Source organism: Drosophila subpulchrella, unplaced genomic scaffold (genome assembly GCF_014743375.2).
Source record: "Drosophila subpulchrella strain 33 F10 #4 breed RU33 unplaced genomic scaffold, RU_Dsub_v1.1 Primary Assembly Seq380, whole genome shotgun sequence".
In the NCBI taxonomy this organism is placed as follows: Eukaryota; Metazoa; Arthropoda; class Insecta; order Diptera; family Drosophilidae; genus Drosophila; species Drosophila subpulchrella.
Genome location: NW_023665602.1, coordinates 253,171 through 274,727, shown reverse-complemented (window position 1 = coordinate 274,727; position 21,557 = coordinate 253,171). Strand labels below are relative to the sequence as shown.

The window sequence follows — 21,557 nt, the reverse complement described above, 5'->3', positions numbered from 1 at the left end:
GCTAGTTTTTGATCCGGGCCCCCAGCCAGGCTGACTCTTGGCACGGTCTGTATTACACCGTAGTTCGCCCCGAGTGAGATGTTGTTTGGGAGGGGAGATGGGTAGGTGTTGTGTTGGGAGTGGGTTTGTGTAAAGCAACTTTTTAGATGCGGCTGAACAATTCGCATCGTCGGTATTGCTTCGTTTCAATATACCTGGACTGTTTATTTACTGGGGTTTCCTTCCACGATTCCGTGTTTGACTTCTTCCACCAGCTTATTCACAGTTGGCCTCGAGAGTGGTCGTCCGCTATCCGCAACCTTCGACCCGCTCGGTTGCCCCAGCTAGGCGATTTTGGAACCATCTCACAAGTTCCTCAGCCGAATACAACAGGTATTTTTAATATTACGTTAGCTTTGAATTGTGCTCCGACATACTCCCCTCGTTGAAAGTACGCAGATCTTTCCATTACAATCAAAATCAAGAGGAGCTAATTTGTGAATTGTCCTGCGTAGAGGGATCTTAGTGGTATGCAGATCTACGACTCGTACCCGTTGGTCTCGCCCAAGAATGACTCCAATGACTCTTGCAAAGTTCCAGCATTGCGTGTACAATTACGAGCTGACCGACTTGGATATTAGCTTGTGGCTGGGTCCACTTGCCACGAGCTTGAAGAGAATGGATGTAGTCCCTTCTCCAACTGCGCCAGAAATGTTGCTTGATGAATGTCACGCGTTGCCATCTAGTGAGGTAGCGCAACTTGGAGTCTTCGTATTTCCTCTGCTGGGTGGTGGAGAGATTCATCTGGTGCAGACAATAAAGGTGACAATAAAGGTGAATGCAGCTATATCATTTGGGTCGTCCGATACTGGGGCGCGAATTTAAAATCGCTTCGACTTCTGTGAGGACGGTCAGGTGTGTCTCGGATCCCTCCGAACTTATTTACCGGGATGTGTTCCGCACTGAGGGAATTACTGACATGGCATTCTAATACACCCACAAGTGAGTATATAATGCACGGGTCTAGATTAAGCGCCAAACCAACGCCCTGGACTAGCTGCTATAGATAGGTACATAGCAACCACCCCAGTAGTAATTCAAGTACTTACTTGTCGGGCAAGCACTTCCCCTTGCGTAGGGGCGAGATCTATCTATAATCTCTACTGTTCTGTTGGTCACAGCACCCGAGTTGTGTAACTCAACATCCACGTCGATCCCAGAGACTCTACCCTTGATTTAGGTGTCAACCACATCCACCACGATACTCCCACAAGGGGGTGACCTCAATGAGCAGTCTTGGAGCTGCTCAACCCGTGGTAACGAAATTAAAGGCTCGGTAGGCCTCACCCTTTCAGCTTTCATTGCCATATTAGTCGCCTCCTACGACAAGCTATGACACGCTGTGGCAGTATTCTTCGCCGCTACCACAAGGCAAAAGAGGGGTGGGACTACCGTCCCAGCGCCTGCTGTTCATCCCTCGCCACCTCTATTTTTCGACTTAAGAAGGCAGCGTCGGCAAAAAGTCCTAGGAGACGCATCCGTTCTGGGGTCTCAACTACTCCAGCGACGATCCATTTTCCGTGGTCTCGAACGACTCCAAGGGCATCCAGGTCCCGAAAATCATTATACAGTCGGCATTCACACAGTGTGTGGAGCCAGTCCTCTCTTGCCATGCGACATGACCATGCGGTCGTGGTGCTGAGAGTCCTGCCCCGCAGAAATGCGTTCATCGACCCGTGGCCTGTCAGCAAGAATCCGGCTTTGAGGGTAAAGACAAAGTCTTTCCTCTTGTAGACTAACGCTGCCTCTGGGAAAAACTCGCAAGTCACGGAGCCGTGTTCCGCGCGATCCCATCTGAGTTGCCACTCATTTAGCAGACGTTCGTCTAGCAGACCTATCTTAGCTTTTCAGTCCAATACGGGCAAGTCCTGTCCGTGGAGCCAGTCGCTCTCGTCCAGGGGAACATCCTTCCTCAGCTTGAACTTCACTGCGATCCTGTGAGCGTCCAGATCCATTGGAGGAGCACCAGCAAGCACCTGCAGCACCACCGTGGACACCGTGCGGCATACCGGTAGGCATCCTATCCCTCTGAAAGACACTGAGAATACAGCGATGTCAGGTGCTGAGGGATGGCACGCCACACCTTCTTAACGATACCACAAGTGATACCATCCATGCCCGGAGATCGCCACCTCGAAGGTTTCGAGATTTGGTGGTGCACCAGAGGGTATGTCTGCTCGTGTAGTCAACTCCGCAACAGGAAAGAAGTTGCGCAGGAGCACATTAGGACAGTCGTGCCACGTTTCGAGAAGGGCGTCGTTTGAACGAAGACATCCAAGCTCGGTTGTCTTTTTTCGTCCTCGGCACATCTGATAGACCCGTCCCCATAAATCATCCCTGAAGCGTCCTACGAAGTCCCGCCAGTTGGTCTCCTTCGTCCTCAGAATAAGCTTCTTGTACTGGGATGGAGCAAGCCTCAGTCCAGCGACAAGTTGCTCACCATCGTCGGTGCCACTCCGGCGAACTGCCTGCAGCCTACGCCTCAGTCTCCTTACCTCTTGGCGCTTGGTACTCAGTTCAAGATTCCACCATATTACTTTTTCCCTCGCATCAGGTGTCCTGCGGCCTATCACCCTGTCGCACACTTCGTGTACGATTGAGCGAAGGACAGACACCCGGTCGTCCAACGGCGATTCCTCCAGTTCCGCCAACTTACATTGGAAAGTCTCCATTGTGGAACCGGAGCTAGGCTCTTAACGGCTCTGCTGGGATCTGGATTGACCTCAACAGTGATAATGTCGTGGTCACTCAGATTCCCACTCGTATGTGGCCCACACACGCGCTGCTTCGTTAGCGAAAGTGACATCGATATCGCTTCTGCAGCGAAGATTGTCAAAGGTAAATACCTGGCTGGAAGTTTTAAGTACGCTGGCGCAGCTTGCGGTTATCCACTCCTCCAGGCGTTGCCCCCATTCGCGACTCCGACGGTTGCCAGAGTGTCCTGAGAGTTGCTGTCCCACATGGACGAAACGGCGTTAGCGTCCAGTCCAAGGATGGTCGGCTTCCTCCTGGCCAGCAGCAGCATATTCAGGTACTCGCTGTAATGTTCCTGAGCAGCGCTGTGCTTGACGCCAGAAAGAATGTACCATACTTCCCAATGATACTCACACACACTCCGTACTCCGTCGTTAGGGTCTCAATAGGCAGGATCGTCTATAAAAACAGCGGCCGTTCCTTTCAGCGAAGCATCTTATCCCTCTAGGCAGTCCTGTGATTCTATTTTCCGAGTCAACGTAGGGCTCCTGCACCAGTGCGAACAGGTGGTCAGCATCCCTCATCCGCTTAGCAAGCTCGATGACGGCGCAACGGTCTTCCCACAGTTTGCTTGGATGAAGCTAAACATGATTAATGTCTAGCACCAGCGCCAGCACCGCAGCATACACAGGGTACGCGGGGGACAGTATATGGTGCGTCGATTGGTAGCCCTTGAAGCGGCAATTCCGGCAGTCCACCGAATTAGTGGAGCCTCGCGCATTGTGGCCAATCTGCCCGCACTGTCGGCAGACCCTGTCCTTCTCATTCATTACAAGCCCGGCCTCGCTGAGCTTTTTATTCGTCATCACGCGCTTGATTTCTACTGATGACGGGGTACGAATAACGGCACCGCCACGCGCCAGTCCTCTGACCTCATGCACTCGGCCTCCTAGTGAAGGAGCAATTTCCTTTCGAACCTTATCCGCCAGTTGCTTGCCCGAGATGGTCGGGTTTGGGCTCTGCACGACTGCCGACCAGGTCTCCCGGATCTTCCGCGGTGCGGCTACGGGGGCAACAGGGGCAGCAGGTGAGACAACGTGGTGCGCGCCTCTAGCAGCGGTGGCTGCGTATGAGACGGCCGAGTCGACTGGTGTCTGCCTCTTTAGTCGGTCCTCCAACACTCCAATGCGGACCATCAGGGTTCCGACGTGCTCCTCGTACCGGTTTGCCACTATCTGGACCTTTGCGCTTACGGTAGGGCGTTCGTTCGCTGACATAAACAACCCCCCAATCTTCCAGCGGATATCACCCATCTCGGCAGTGACGGCACCGTTCCCTCCCCACTCCCTGTCCGAGAAGGATTGAACACGGCTGGCTGGTGCGACGAAGGTCCCTTTTACAGCGGCAGCAGCGGCAGAGACAGCGGCGGGGTCAGCGGCGGGGTCAGCAGCGGTCTCAATGGTCTTTACTTCTTGTTGACCTTTAGGGCGCGATGCTTCCTGAGATGAAGCCCCAGTACGCCCTTTGGAGCGCCTTTTTCCACCACCGGGTGCAACAACCTTCCCTTTAGGCATCTTCGCGGACGATGACGATGGTGGTTCGTCCCAATCCTTATCCGCCTCGACAATATTGGCCCACGACCCTTCACCAGCGCAATCATCTTAGCCTTTGGGTTGTCCCGCTGCTTACTTCTACTGCGCTTCCCGTCGGGGCGAGCCATTTCACTCCCCGGGCGCATTTCGCCCTCGCTCCACGAATCCTTCTCTTCCGACATCCTCTTGGTGGTGTAAAAAATGGGCCCCAAAAACACACTTACCCCATTTTTTCTGAAGCTCAGCAGGCATATTAGCTCAAGTCCGATTATGTTAAAATAAAATAAATCTACCAAAATTCCAGCAATTGTTCACAAAACGAAATCGCCAATTCCGCCGCTCCTCGCGTATGTACGATTATGCGAACAGCACCATTCGAACGCGTAGCCAAACCACGGAGCCTGGAACTACTTCCGTCAATATAACCACTCCGGAAACGCAGAAAACGAGGAAAAACCAAACAGGTATGTACACGAGTGTGAGGACGGTCAGTAGTTCTTCGTATGTAAACTTTGCTTGGGCGATGTTTTTGAGTAGAAGCGTTTTAGCTGATTTATAAGCCGCTTCCCAGAGGCCGCCGAAATGAGGGGCTCTGGGAGGAATTTAGCAGAACAAAAATACCTTGCAAGCGCTGTACGACTCCTGGAGGTTGATGCCTTCAGGCTCCAGTTACGCAGTTTGGATCTCATTCATTTTGTTGGCAGCTCCAACGAAGATTTTTGCATTGTCACAGTAGATGCGGCAATCCACGCCGGGCAATGAACGTTCGAATGCAGGACAAGAAAGCATTAGTTGTTAGCTCAGAAACTAGTTCGATGTGAGTAGCTTTCGTCGCAAAGCAAACAAAGATTGAAGCGTGACTTGCTTTGAATTTTGTACGGGGTCAGGAAGGGCCCGCAGAAGTTAACTCCTGACACCAGAAATTGGACCTCGCCGTACAGCCGATCCAGAGGGAGATTTCCCATGATTTGTGACATGAGGGGAGGCTTGTAATGGAAGCAGTGAGTGCATTCCCGTACCACTTGACGCATAAGAGCTCTACCGCTGACTACCCAAACCTTCTCGCGAAGTAACAAAAGTAAAACCTTCGCTCCTGCGTATAAATTGGAACGATGGATGAATTCGGCGTACAATCTGGTAAAGCGATGTTGCCTATGTAGATGACTAGATGTTTAGCGTTGTATGGTAGATTCGAATTGTCCAATCTTCCTCCTACTCTCATCACGATCAGGATTGCATTGCCTACGTGCATTTTATTTAAAAATGGTGTGAGTCCTTGGGGGCCAGATTTTAAGGGCTGGTTGTTTAATAACAAGTCGATTTCCTTGCTAAATACCGTTTGCTGAATTTGTGCTACGTTTCTCAAAAAAGTCTGATTTAGCTCGTTCGCTGAATCGTGAACCTCTCGAACATTTGAATTTCTAGCTGCAGGCACCCTGTCAAATACTCAATAAACAAAGGAAAGGGTACGCAAAATACGAAAGTATTATGATAATCGGTTGATAAGATCATCTATAACGCTAAGTAACACAAAATAACTCGAAGGTTTGACTATCATAGATTTGAGTTGCCCCTCGACGTATGACTGAAGGTGTGGAATCACTGGATTGCATGGCCATTCGCTGTCCGACCCTTTCCGGAAGTCGGGCCCAGTCAACTACATGTTGTGCTGAAGGTCCTTTACTGAGCATCCTCGGTATACGATGTCTGCAGGATTTTGGCTTGTTGATACGTAGCGCCATTCGACGTCGTGTGTGTATGACTGCAGCTCAGAGATCCTGTGAGACTCAAAAGTTGGCAGTTGAGATGAATGCTTTCCAAGCCTCTGTAGAACGGTTTTTGCGTCGGTCCAAAAGTATACCTTTGAGATGTAAGGCTTGAGCTTGTGCTTGAACTTTTGGTACGTCCTGTTAAGCAGTACCGCTGCACAGAGTTCCAGCTTTGGGATCGACAAGGATTGAATCGGAGCGACTCTTGACTTTGCAACTAGTAAGCTGGTCGTTACGACGCCATTGATTACACTGCGAACCGAAAAACAACATCCGTATCCACGTACGCAGGAATCCGCAAGCCCGTGAAGCTTGCTCTGGTATTGGTGTGAGGATGATACAAAACGTGGCAGTTTCACTGTAGATAAGTTATGCAAATCGTTTTTCAAGTTGTCCCATACGATACCAAGATCGTTGGGAATCGGCTCATACCACGAAAGTTTCCGGATAACTAGATCCTGAATAAACACTTTGCAATTCATGATGATGGGGGCGATAAGTCCAAGCGAGTCGAATATCCGTGATATTTTAGATAAGACCACCCGTCTAGTAGAAGTCTCTGAAAACTCGAATTTGAATTGGAAAATGAATACATCGTCAGATGGTTGCCATGCTAATCCAAGCATTTTCGTTGATTTTAATTCCTCCAGCTGCATTGAAACCTGGCCGTCTGATGAATTGCCCAATATGGATGAATTGCTATTGAATTTGGTCATCATCAATCCGGCCTTAGTAGGTTTGAGTCTTCCTCCTTCTTTTGTAGTGCGGTGTGCACTGTTAAAAGATCATCGAGTGGGTATTCTAGTTCGTTCAAATTGGCTATATGAAACAGACTACGAATAGCGAGAAAAGGAGCTGCTGAGACACCGTAGGTCACCGTATTCAGCTAATATACCTGTAGAATGTCAGTATCGTTCTCTCTCCAGAGAATAAGCTAAATTTTCTGTCCCGCTCGTCGACTACAAAATGAGGGTACATCTTTGAGATTTCTCCTGATAAGGCGTAACAATGGACGCGAAATGAAAGAAGTGTCGTAATTAAGTCTTATTGGACCTACCATGAGTACTTCGTTTAATGCTACGCTGGACGACGTTTTCGCGCTGGCATAAAACACTACTCGTAATTTTGTGGTCAAGCTCTGAGGACGTAGCACACAGTGGTGGGAAATAAAGAAATGGGGCTCTCCCTTATCAATGCTGTGACCTGTGGTAATGTATTCACGCATAAATTAAACATAGGATTATTTTAAGGAGGGATCTTTGTTTAATCTGCGTTCAAGTACGAAGAATCGTTTGGCGGCGGTGTCATACGATTGGCCTAATGCTTGCGGTGATTCCTTGAATAAAAGTCGAAATGCCTTTTGTCGTGGCATTTGTAATCCTCTACCTTCCAAAAATGTGAAACGATTTCATCTAGAGAGGGTTGATCTTGAACGATCTTGAGCGGTGGGTATTCCAGGACCTATGAGGTTACGGTAACATCAGAACACCAACTCCTTTCGTGTCGGAAAATTCCACGGGCTGGACTTTCGGGCGAGGCCGCAGCCAGATTCTGTCGTGTTTGGCCGGCTGGAAGCAAGTTTGATTTCAAAGGGTGGGAGTTAATAGGACACGAAGGGATCTACCACCTCGTGGGGGCTAATAGGACACAAAGGGATCTGCCACCTCGTAGGGGGGGGGGGGGGGGTTAATGGGGCACGAAGGGATCTACCACCTCGTGGGAAGTTAATAGGGCACGAAGGGATCTACCACCTCGTGGGGGGGTTAACAGGGCACGATGGGATATACCACCTCGTGGGGGGGTTAATAGGGCAAGAAGGATCTACCACCTGGTGGGGAGGGGGGAAATAAGCGGGAGAGTAAGGGGGTCTTCAGCCTCACTGCGCAGGTAGGTTTGTGGATGAAAGTAAAAAGATCGGGATAATGCATATGTATCTGGCGAAAATAATTTCCCGCTTCCAATTGGGTCATCGATCGTTGGTAACCTGAATCACTCGGGGTACAAAGGGGTGGGGGGGGTACAAAACCCAATATGTATATCAACACGACTTGTCCTTTCCTTTCGTATAAGTTCACTCAGTTTTATTTATCGTGTTTAATTATTCCTGGGTTTCACTGCGCCGATTACACTGATTCACTAACCTTGCTTCCTACCGACCGTGCTTTCTTTTCCGCGTGTTTCTTTGTTTCTCTCCTCCACTGTATAGTTTCAGATTCCAAGAGAAATCTGTCGTTTCTTACATTTCCCGCCGAACTATCGAATTTTTCCAAAGTGGTAGAACAAATAGATCATTTCGATTAGCTTCTTGCAAGTAAAGGACCCTAAAACCATAACAGATTTTCCGTTAAAAAAATCTAATAAGAATTTTTTCATCAAATTGGTTTTTTTCTTGTTTACTCGATAAAGTATGAAATATTACGTATACGGAGCCTAAACGAGTTGCACTTTTTATTGCTTAACATCTTCCAAACGGTAATTTTTAGGGCAAAAAGTGTTATACATTAAAAGTTGAGGAATCTCCAGGGCTGTATGATTTAAAATTTAAAAAGAAGTCGTTCGACTCAATTTTGAGCAAATAGTCAAAAAGTGGTTTTAAAAAAAAACTTTTTATCTTAACTCTAATTCGATTTTATTCAGACAATTTTATTGTATGAAGAGTATTTAGCAAATTAAATTATATTTTCAGAGATATATAGCACGTTTCTGTAGCATTAGTTGTTTAGATACTATAAGCATTTTAAATCTGGCCTTTTTTTTTATTTCCCGCTAAACTAGCGGGATTTTCAAAAAGTCGTAGAACAAACGTTATCTATTTCAAGATGCTTTATACACCCATAGAGTTTTCAAAACCCTAAAACTAAGATGGCATGCATACAAACCCACAAACAAAAGGACAAACATTTTCATTTTGGGAAGAAGAAGAAAATCTTGTTTTTTTAATTACTTTTGAACGGAACATCGGAACAAATGAGATGTCATTCGACGCGTATGCTCAGTATGAATAAAACTAGCTAAACAGCCGGGGGCTTTTATCCCCACCGTATCTAGCAGCTCCAATTTTCTAAATTTTTACTTTTACACTTTCACCGCTTTTTCTCCCAAAAAAATCAATATTTCGAAAGGTTGGTATGCAATCTTCTTAGTTTTTGCGATACCTTTCGATTTGTGTATCACTCGTTGCGATCGGACCATAATTGCAGATTTTCAATTCTGCGCCTATATATAGTAGTTGTCTTCGCACGCTCTCTTGCGCGCCTCGCCACTACGTGTACTGCCGTCCACAGTGATATTGTGGCGGTCTAGCCGTCAGGCAGGATCGTCACACCCCCCCCCCCCCCCTTTCCTTCCGGGGGCTGATGATGAGCCGTCCGAACCATCCGACAACTCGATGACTTCATCCATCTGAAATCGGAGACTACACTTATAGATACGAGACCCTTATTGTTCAAGCTCTCTACCTATCGGTGCAGTGAAACCTCGACTTAGAATACTTAGATAATAACATTGTGTGTTAGTACCATTCAACTTAGAAATTAGCATTGTAACCTCTACCCTGCCTAACCTCTCGTGTCGCCTCCCAGGGCAGTCCCGTCGTCTTCTTGCGCGGCTGCATTCCCAAAGTCCTCAGAGTAATAGGGTTTCAGCTGGCTGATGTTGGCAGAGCGTGAACGTCTTTCCCCTAAGCGTCGCAACAGAACCAGGTTAGGGGATATGAACCTCATTACGGTGTAGGGACCGTCATATTTGCGGGCCTATTTGGCGGCGAAACCTTCGGCCGCCTTTGAGAGAGGATGTTGGCGTAGCCACACCTTGTCACCGAGCTTCGGTCTCCACTCACGGCGTCGAAGGTTGTAATGGCGTGCTTGCTCTTGGGAAGCACGTTGGAGGTTGGATCTGACAATATCGAAGATTCCTCTGAGTTGGAGCGCTTTTCCTGCGGGGTCCTTAGATATCACCGCTGATCCAGGGGTGACCTCGTCGTATAACATAGTATATAGTCTGGGCTCGCGTCCTTGCGTCAGGAAGGCGGGACTATATCCCGTAGAGTCCGATACATTTGCTAATAACTCGTCCCAGGAACTTTGGTCTCCCTCGGTGAGTTGGGCTATCATCGTCTTGACCGTCCGATTCGTCCTCTCGGTAGGGTTCTCCTGTGGACAGTATGGAGCAGTATATTGGATCTCTACCCCTATCGTGTGGAAGTACTCTTTCTAGATGCGGCTGGTAAATTGAGTACCGTTATCGCAGACGAACTTCCGAGGAATGACGACTCTGCCCAGTATCCGTTCCCGGAATGCCTTCTGAACTTGGGCGGCGGTAGCTTTCCGTAACGGGATCAACTCCACCCATTTGGAAAAGATGTCATGAAATACGAGGAGCATGGTGTTCCCGCGTCCCGACTGGGGTAGCGGGCCGACAAAGTCTGCGCATAAAACGTCAAATGGTTCGCTTGTTATGCGGGTTAACATCTTGCCTGCCGTACCAGTACCAGTCCAAACTTCATAGAAGTCAGACATGCTACAGAGATCACCTCGCCAAAACCAACAGATAACAACAACAAATCAATCCAAATTTTCTAAAAACAAATAAAAGCACAAAGCATACTTCACCAAAAATCCAAAAACAAAAAACCCTAACAGAACCGTTACAAAGCAAGTGCACCGGGCAGCAGCCCAAGTGAACAAGCAATGCGACCACCGGACCTAAGTAACCCAGTACTATGGGATAAAAACGCATTAAATGAACCTAAATATATCATAATTTCTCGCCAAGATAACCAATCTTTTGAAAATGTGTCTCCCTTCATTATCAAGAAAGTAATTGATTACCAATGCGGTGGTGAAGTTGAATCGGTCAAAAAAAACCAGAGACGGAAAGCTATTAGTTAAAACCAAAGGCGTTATCCAAGCACAAAGACTGCTCAGGCTTACCCAATTCCACAACTTCCTTGTCAGCTCATCCGAACACAAAACACTCAACACCTCAAAAGGAGTTATATACTCTAACGACCTACGTAACATAGAAAAAGAAGACATACTAAAAGAACTAAGCTCGCAGAAAGTAATTGAAGTCGAAAAGATCTTTCAATTTAAGAACAACCTCCTACAGGAATCTGGTCTGACAATCTTAACATTTGCAACAACAACACTACCATCAACAATAATGATAGGATATGAACGTGTCCATGTACGTCCTCATATACCTAGACCTCTTAAATGCCGAAACTGCCAAAGATTTGGACACCCACTCAAATACTGCAAAAGCCCCAAAGTATGCAACAATTGTTCGGAACCCCACACCCCAGACGACGAAAATTGTACCAATCCAAAGTCCTGCTCAAACTGTAAACACAACGCCAACATTCAAAACAATCACTCCCCACTCGACAAACAATGCCCAACATTCATCAAGCAGAAAGAAATCGTAGCCATTAAAACAATAGAAAAAGTCGATTTCAAAACCGCACTAAGCATTTATGATCAACGCCACACACATCAACCAACATCTTACTCTAGAACCCTCCAACAACAACCTAAACCTACAACATCAATGCAAACAACAAACAACACTCCGTCAACCTCAACTAACACTGAAACACAGTCAAATAGGAAAATCACCAACTATGACGACCTCCGCGCACACTCAAATAAACATTAAAACCCACAACAATCGGCCTATACATCGGAAGAAGACATGGACACAACTGACTCCACTATTCGCAACCAAAATAGAAGACTCATCCCTGAGTCTGTAGTAAGCTCAGATCCCAAACAAAAGACAAGTCCAACCTCCTCACTAAACCACTTAAAGCTAAAGACAAATCTGAAAAAAATTGTATCTCCAACACCAACCTCATAAGCAAACTACCTAAATAATCGAATTAAAACTAATTAGATAATAAGTTATAATAACACTAACCTAACTTTGAAACTTATTTTAACTTTAAATCTTAAAGCCAATGCTTAAAATTATACAATGAAATATACACGGTTACAGAAACAATTATATGGATCTACAAGTACTTGCTAAGTCCTATAACCCACAAATTATTGCCCTCCAAGAAACACACATTACAAACCTTTCTCCGTAAGCTCAGACTTTGACGCGGTCGGAGTTTCCATACAGTCCAAATCCAAATTTAATATTATCTCAGCCTATATCTCCCCTTCCAAACCCTTCAACGCAAACCACTTGGCAAATGTTATTGATTCCCCGAACGCTCAAACCCTAGTGTTGGGTGACTTCAACAGCTGGCACCCTTATTGGGGCTCACCAAAATCCAACAAAAGGGGAAGGACTATAGCCAACTACATCGACCGCTCTAACTACATACTACTAAACGACAAATCTCCAACTCACTTCTCAACGCACAACACATACACACACATTGATCTATCCTTCGCCTCCGCAAGTATAGCTCCAGAAATCTCCTGGGAAGTGTTAGACGACCTTCATGGCAGCGACCACTTTTCCATATTAATTTCAATATTCCGCAACCAAACTGTCCCAACCTTTTCCGCAAAACCCTCATTTAAACTAAAAGATGCAGATTGGAACTTGTTTAAGGAAAAAATCACAAGTTTTAGCTCGGAAAGCTTCCATAGTCTAAATGTTAACCAAGAAGCCGCTACTATCAAAAAAATTCTTATTCGTAGCGCTCACCTATCCATACCCCAAAACTCCACCTTTACCCAACCCCGCACCGTTCCCTGGTGGAACAGCGAGCTGTCTCTCCTCAAAAAAGACAAAACAAAAAAATGGAGGAAGCTCAATAGAGAATTTAACACACATAACATTATTGAGTATCCAATGCGAAATTCAAAAGATCCATCAGAGATGCCAAAAAAAACAGTATTCAACAATTTACCTCCGACATTAACCCATACTCAAACCCAAATAAAATATGGGCAAACATCAAAAGACTATGTGGGTTATACCCCCAAAAAAACATCCACTGCCTTAACAACCCTACTCCTACTATCGACCCACAAGAAATCGCTAACTCTTTTGGTCAAACCTGGTCAGAAGAAGCCGGCGACCAAAACTTCTCCTCAGCCTTCCGCCTCAACAAAGAACTCCTTAATCCTACCCCAAACTACATCCCTACCAAAACGGCAATAGAAATCGAAAAGGACATATCGTTTATAGAATTCTCCTCAGCACTTAACACTCTGAAAGGTAGAACTCCAGGTCACGACCGCATATCTTACTGCATGATCAAAAACTTGCCCACAACTTTTAAACAAAGAATCATTAACCTCTACAATGAAATACTCTCTTCACATATCCCCCAATCATTTAAACTCAGCCTGGTCCTACCCATCTTGAAACCACATAAACCTCAAACGGACATAAAATCTTACAGACCCATATCCCTGAACTCATGCCTAGCCAAAATCCTCGACAAAATAGTAGCAAAGAGGTTGTGGTGGTTCGTTCAAAATAACGAACTCATACACAACAGCCAATTCGGCTTTAAAAGAGGCAAATCTGTACTAGACAGTCTACTTTATGCAGACCACCTAGCCTCCAGATCCATTGCCCTCAAGAAACACCTAACAATTATTTCACTCGACTTCACTAAGGCTTTCGACAAAATTGGCATACACACAGTCATACAGCAACTACACGTTTGGAAAATAGGGGTTCGTATAATCAACTACGTCAAAAACTTCATGACAAATAGGAAAATAATAGTCAAAACCGACACCTATCTCTCCAATACCTTCCCTCTTAACAATGGGATTCCGCAAGGCTCTCCAATCTCCGTCATTTTATTCCTCATAGCCTACAACTCCCTTACCTACATCATCTCTATCCCAAGACGCAGACGACTTTCACCTCATCATAGAGCACAACAAACGAAAAAACCCCACAACGAACCTAACAGACACCTTTAACCAAATCGACGAGTGGTGCACGCACTCAGGCTCAGTCCTTTCCAAAGACAAATGCCAGATACTTCATATCTGCCGGAAACACAACTGCAACGCTAAGATACTAACAGGAGACACCACTATACCAACCACCGACACCCTCAAAATACTAGGACTCACAATCAACAAAAGATACAAATAAACCACTCACATATCCAAGTTAAAAGCCGATCTGTCCAAGCCATTAGGCATAGTAAAGCACCTTTCGTCCCACAAATACAACACCAACACCGCCTCTCTCATCCAAGTCATAAAATCACTAATTATTTCCAAGATAGACTACTGCCTTCCAATTTATGGACACGCACCCAAATCACAATTAAACAAAATTAAAACTTCCCTTAATTCAGCAATAAGAGTAGGTCTTGGAGCATTCCGTTCCACCCCAATAAACAACCTTCTATTAGAAGCCAACATATGTCCCATAGAACACAAGCGAGACTTCTTAACTGGAAAACTAGCCAAAAACCTTTTGAAATCCAACGACACCCTTAAAAAAGCTTATCAAATCGACTAAAAGACACTATAGATACTCCAGCACAATAGACCGCGTAATACAATTATCCAAAACCAAATCAATTCCTTACCTCCCAATCAAAAATAATAAATGCAAAACATTTAACATGGATACCATTTTTAAAGCAACCAACACCACCCTATCTAAATACAATAAAAATTCAACACCACCAAACATTTTCCACCAACTCTTTCGCACCCTCAAATCCTCGTACCCCAACCATAACTTCGTCTATACCGACGGCTCCAAATCTGGAGGCATAACAACCTGCAGCATCACAACCGAAACAGCAACGATCAGACTGGGACTTCTGCCTTTCTATTCCTCAGTCCTCTCGAGTGAGATAATAGCAATTCAGGAAGCCATTAAAATTTGCGTAAAGATGCCAGGCAAACACGTTATATGCTCAGACTCCCTCTCCTCCATCTCCTCGATCACCAACCAAAACAACCATTCGCACTATGCCACCTCAGTCAGAAACCTAGTCACCAAACACTTCCCAAAAATCTCTCTTGTATGGGTACCTAGCCACATAGGACTCGTAGGTAACGAAAACGCAGACGAGGCAGCCAAACTGGCCTCTAAATTTCCATTAACCCTCACTGCCAACAACAACGCCAACGACATTACCCAGTTCTTAAAAAAAGAACTACAAGATAAACTAACAAACAGACTTAATTCAACATCTTACTGGTACCAACAAATTGCCAAATCATCCACGTCAAACTCCCTTCATAAAAACTCTCCCTTGAGCAGGAGGCAACAAATAATAATAAACAGACTCAGACTAGGACACACAAACTTAACCAATGCCCACTACCTGGACACGGCTAAAAACAATTTGTGCACATTGTGCAACAACGCACGCACAAATATCCAACATATAATATGTTTTTGCCCCTCCCTCTCCTCACAACGTTCTCAATCCTTCCACAACCTTGATCCCATCCTAGCTATAGCTAACCCCACAATCGACAACTTCAACATCATTTCAAACTTCCTGATCAAAGCCAAAATTATTAATAAAATATAATTCAAATAAAATAAAAATAAAATCAAAAATAACCATAATAATAAAACACTGTAAATATCTAACCATGTTGATTATAAGCTAGATTTAAATAGACAAAAGAAAACAAAATGAAATTATACTAAACCAGAAGAGCTGAAGGCCTATAGCTGCTATAGCTCATGATCTCTGTCAGCATTTAGTTTATAATTACTTGTTAGCATTATATAAATAAATAAATAAATCTTGCCTGCCGCTTTCGTCTGGGCGGTTTCGAACTTCTGGCACGACTCGCAGCGTAACGCCTCGCGTCCCTAAACATGCCGAGCCAGAAATACCTCTGAGATAGTCGAAAAACGGTTTTTCGGACGCCCAGATGTGCGCGTCGTGGCATTCTTGGAGGACTCAGACTCTATATGAAGTCTGAGAACTTCTCGAGGTATTTTTTTATCTTAACTAGCATACCTTGGTCCCATTTACAGCGTGTGTCCACTTCGGCCATCTGTTGCAAGACTCCACAGGGTTGCCGGGACAACGCGTCCGCCACCACGTTCAATTTGCCTCGACGGTACCGCACGTCAAACTGGAACTGTTGCAGCTCCAGCGCCCATCTTGCTACCCGACCGTAGGGACTTTCGATGGAGTTCAACCATTTGAGGGCTAGGTGGTCGGTAACCACCTCGAACCGATACCCTTCCAAGTAGCACCGCATTTTTCTGATAGCCCATATGATGGCCAGACATTCTTTTTCCGTTGTCGTGTAATTGCCCTCCGTGGCTGTGAGTCGACGGCTGGCTCCTAGCCCCACGTCGCTAGCGTCCGTTTGCAACACAAACGTCTTGTCGAAGTCGGGGCATCCCAACTCGGGGGCGGTGGTTAACCTTCTTTTTACCTCTTCTAGCGCGTTCTGTTGCTCGGGACCCCATGCCCACTTCCGGCCTTTCTTCAACAGGGCAGTCATTGGCTGTACCACGGTTGCGAAGTTAGGGACGAACCGGCGATACCAAGAGGCCATGCCTAGCCACTGTCGGAGCTCCTTGAGACAGGTAGGGGTCCGTCACTTTCTCCGGATCGGTCTGGACCCCTTCGGCCCTAATCACGTGGCCTAGGTAAACTAACCTTTGCCTTAAGAACGCGCACTTCTTCGGGTTCACCTTCAGGTTCGCCCTCCGCAGCCTACGGAAGACTTCGCCCAGATTGGCCAAATGTTGTTCCTCCGTGGCGCCTATAACGATGATATCGTCCAAATAGGCGAGGGCGAACGGCTCCATGTCCGCACCAATCACGCTATCCAAGGCGCGCTGTAAGGTTGCGCTGGCCGAGTGAAGTGACCTTCCACTGGTATAGGCCTCTGCCCGGAATGGTGAAGGCCGTGAATTGACGGCTATCCTTGGCCATGGGTATTTGCCAATAACCGTGCTTTAAGTCCAACGTCGAAATGTATCAGGCTTGACGTAGTTTTTTCAGGATGTGGTTGATCCTGGGGACGGGGTACGCGTCGGGCACTGAGTGAGCGTTCAATTGTCTATAATCAACGCACATGCACCATTCACCCGTCTTCTTTTTGACCAACACTATGGGTGCGCTATGCGGGCTCCGTGAAGGTTCGATGGCGTCTTCTCGGAGTAGATCATCCACTTGGGCGTCGATCACGCTCTGCATTGCCGGATTCCTTGGGTAGTACCTTTGTTTCAAGGGATTATAGTCTCGCATTATAATCCGATGCTCCGCCACGTGTGATATACCTCGAAGCTCCTTGAAAAGCGTCAACTCATGGGTGATGAATTCCCGCTGGTCGGGTCTTAGGTCATCCTCTTCCGTCATTGATTCTCCATCCAAGGCTCTTCCCGGTGCGTCGTACCTCCTGATCTCGTCTCCTCCGTGGTCGTTCTTTCGTTCTCCTTATGGGGTCATCTGACGCATGATCCGGTTGTGCGCGGGGACCCCACTCTGCTCTGTATACACAGTGTCCTTATCGTCGGATCCCTGCTTTCCTAGAACGGTCGTACTCCTTCCTTCAAGTACTTCCGGGCTCGTATCCTCTGACGACATCCGATCGACTTTACTTGGCCGCAGTCGGCGGTCTCCCGCCGACGGGCTCAATTTTACCTTTAAGGTGGCTTCTCCGCACTGTATCGGTGTTCCCATCGCCGCCAAGAAGTCCATGCCTAAAATCACGCGATCCAACATGGTTGGCATCACCAAGAATGGCATCCACACTCGCGTGCCAGCTAATTCCATGCGAGTGCGCCATAGCTTCTTCACTGCCAGGCTTGACGGTCAGCTAACGCTATCGTAGTGATGATCTCTTGCATCTCCTCCGGTCTCGCTACCATACGAACGTACCCTTCGCTCGCTAAGCTCCTCGACGCTCCCGTATCCACCGTGGCGTCCACCCATCGACCTCCGATCCGCACGGTAGCAGTGATCAGGCCGTTGCTTATCCTTAGTGGTGGGTTCCTTGATGTCGGGCTGCGACTTCGCTCGTCTCCGCTGCGCCCGCATCTCGGCGGAGACGTCGTTCGTTTCCCGGGGTATCTCGGCGACAACAATCCACAGTCAATATATTCCTACGACCACAATCCCAGCAAAAGTTCAGGCGCGCATTAGTACAACCCCGTCTAAAGTGGCCAACTTCTCCGCACCTGCTACAAGCTCGCTGTACGTCGATGTTTGATAGGGGCTGTCTGATCATTTGATGAGTTGCATTCCCTCCTTGAATGGGTACCTCTGGGCTTCGGAAGGGGTTCGGCGTCCGACGAGGGTTGGTCCCGGTCCGTAGTCCCCATCCTATGGGTGCCTGCGCGACTCGACGTCAGCTGTCTCACCCTTTCGTATTCCGTCGCCATGCGGGTTAATTGTTCCAGCGTCTCGAACTCGTGGCGTCTTATATACAGACGATATTCTGGTGCCATATTTTCATAGATCCGATAAAGTTCTTCCTCCTTTTGGTATCCGGCTTGCTGCATCTTGGTCCTTAACTCGACCAAGTGTTCCTTAAATATCTCGTCCACTCCCTGGATATGGGTTCAGATCGCGTTCTCTAGTCGCTCGAAGTAACGCAAGAAGAAACCTAAGAACTCGGCCCGAAACTCCGCCCACGTAGCTGTCTGTAAGTGGCTCGTGCGGAACCATCGTGCTGCTCTACCTTCAAAAATCTCTGACATAGCGCGGGGTACCTCCTCCTGGTTAATTCCATATGTTGCTATTTTCTCCTCCAGTTCGGCGATCAAGGTCAGAGGGTCTGACGTGCATTCGCTCGGCTAGCAAATGTCGGGGCAGAGTGATGGTGAATGGAGCTTCTGACTCGGGCGGTTTCGACCCGCTGTGGTTTCCGAGGGATGGGACGATGAAATCTCGTGACGTGTCGGGATGGACTCCTCGATGGCCTGTCAGTCTTCCGGAAGAGGTGAAGCCGGCGAAATGCGGGACCTGACTCTGGCTAACTTGGGTCATCTTGGCTCCCGACATAGACCCTTTGTCGTCTCCTAGTCGGTTCGGAGTTGCACCTCTTGAGCTATACTGCTCCTGTAGTTGAGCGAGTCGTTTCCACACCGACTTTGGAAACGATGCTGTGCTCACGAGTGTAGCGAATGCCTTCTGTGTTTCTGCTACGGTGCCGTCGGTGCTAAGCCCGAACTCGAGTGCTAGAGCGGCTAATTCATTTTTGCGGCGGGCGTAAGTCCATCGTACTCATACGCATGGGTTTGCAATCGAATCGGCTTCTTCGTATTCGCCGTCGGACTCCTTCGGGTTAGCCATAGTTTATTGCAGTGCGCGAATCTCCTTTTCCTTCTCCTTTTGCTCTTTGGAGTCCTTTACTCTAACGGGTGGTAACGCTCGGCAGTGGCGAGATCCTTCGGGATAAAGATCTTTATCTTAGTGGGTCTTTAGGCCACTTTGGTGTTGCTCTAGTTAGCCTCAATGTCCCTGTTCTGGCGCCGGTCTCACCCGGTCTAGATACTGGGTTCCGAGAATAAAATGCTTGGTGAAGGCATTGATGAACTCCAGCGAGGTCAGCGTTATCCACAAAAAGAGATGGCAAGTCCAGATGATGGGAAGTTTTCCGAAAGAGCGAGTGTCTTTTCCCGTCTGTTCACGTACACAGGGATGGACTACGCCGGCCCCTTTGATATAAAAAATTACACCGGAAGAGCCTGTCTCATCACAAAGGGGTATGTGTTCGATTTCGTCTGTTTTTCTACAAACGCCATCCATCTAGAGCTTACATCCGACTTACCGACTAAAAAGATTCTTCCCGCTTCGCTCGTTTCGTATGTTGAAAAAGGTGTCCTCACCAAGTCCAGTCCGACAATGGAAAGACCTTCGTCGACGCTTTCACCGTGCTTTCCCGAAACTTCCTGCAAGCCGTTAAAGAGTCTGTGACCGATGCGTATAGTCATCAGCAACTCACCTGGCAATTTTTTCTTCCGGGGCCACCCCATATGGGAGGCCTATGGGAAGCTGGTGTTAAGAGCTTCAATACCTTTTTTTCTAAGTCCACAGCTACCCGAAAGTACACCTTTGAAGAGCTGTCCACCCTCCTAGCGAAAATCGAAGCTTGTCCGAATTCTAGACCGCTATCTTCCATGTCCGAGGATCCAACTGATCTCTTATCGTTGACACCAGAAACAAAGGTGGCTCTTCTTCCAGGAGAGCCTTACAAAACTCCCTAATCAGCCCTGTTTGCTTATCTTTTTTCATTATCCACACTCTGACCAGGAAAATGGCTCCCTGTCCACATAGCGCTCAGGCATTGAATAGCAGACGAACGAGAGGTATTCAATCCTACCGATGCCGAGTCTGCTGCGGAATCCATCCTCTTCGGAAGTGTCAGATGTTCCTAAAGCTGCGGGCAGTCCTGATAAACAAGTACTGCGCAAACTGCCTCGCACATAAGCACTCCACTGGGAGCTGCCGTAGCGGTGTCCGGTGCAAAACGTACGACCGGAACCATCATTCGCTGCTCCACATGCACGAACACGTTTCCCGAAAAAGTCCGCTTCCCAGCAACAGGCAAGATCCGACAACTAGCCAAACGCTTGCCCCTCCACCGCGCTCAGCATCCTCGACACCAGCTCCATCGATCGCGGCACTTCTCCAGCGCCACAGCGTCAACGTCCTTTCAACTGCCTTGGTGATCGTCGAGACCGAGGAGAAGAAGTTCGACACCGCCGCTCTCATCGACCCGTGCACCCCGACAAGCTCCATCGACTTTGCCTCCGCGTTTTGTTTGTCGACTACCAACATGGGAGAGGAAAGCATCTGCACGGCGAAGGTCGACGAGGCGATCAAGATGGAGGTGGTCCTCAAGATCGAGCCGAACGTATGGATCCGCACTCCCATCCCTGCGCTCAGTGAGAGCGTGGTCAAGAAGTTCCGGGCGTTACCACTCGCGGATGAGCGGTTCCATCGGCCAGACACCATCTCCCTGATCCTTGGCGCGGAAGTCTACCCGAAGGTAATCCAGCCGGGCTTCCACATGGTCGACGAGGGAAAGTCAGTAGCCCAGAAGACGGTGTTCGGGTGGATCCTTTCCGGCGCCTGTACGCAAGCTTGAGGCGTAGACGACTGGAGGGTCTCTGTCCTTCTTTGTGCAGTCTCCCAGTCATTAAGTCTCCATTGCGCTCTGGAGCGCTTTACTTACGTAGGCTGAAGTCAGTAAAAATTTGTCACCTAAAACGAACAAATCGCGGTCGCTCCCCCGACTCATATTGTTATAATCGAAGTTGCGTGTGCATTTATTTCTTTTCCCGGGGTATTTTTGCGTTTCGAGTGTTCTCTCCCATACAGCCCAGCCGCACCCTCTACGAAGCCAGCCGCATCGCCCAGCCACCTGCGCAACCTAACGCCGCAGCACTAAAGCGTCACCAGCGACACCGAGTGACCCCCCGCAGCCCCCTTGCGTACTGTGACCTCTTACATTCTTGCATTACCTTTATGATAGAGGAGAAAAATCGGAAAATATACTGTGACATTAAATTATACATTCTTGCATAA

General features: G+C 47.6%; 1 protein-coding gene across 1 annotated transcript; it reads left to right on the top strand.

The window, feature by feature from the left end:
- Positions 1 to 4,602: 4,602 nt before the first annotated feature.
- LOC119561879 lies at positions 4,603 to 21,192 on the top strand. The gene is made up of 2 exons (XM_037875354.1): positions 4,603 to 4,789; positions 20,280 to 21,192. The coding sequence occupies exon 2, from the start codon at positions 20,284 to 20,286 to the stop codon at positions 21,115 to 21,117; it is 834 nt and encodes a 277-aa protein (XP_037731282.1). The 5' UTR covers positions 4,603 to 4,789; positions 20,280 to 20,283; the 3' UTR covers positions 21,118 to 21,192.
- Positions 21,193 to 21,557: the final 365 nt, after the last annotated feature.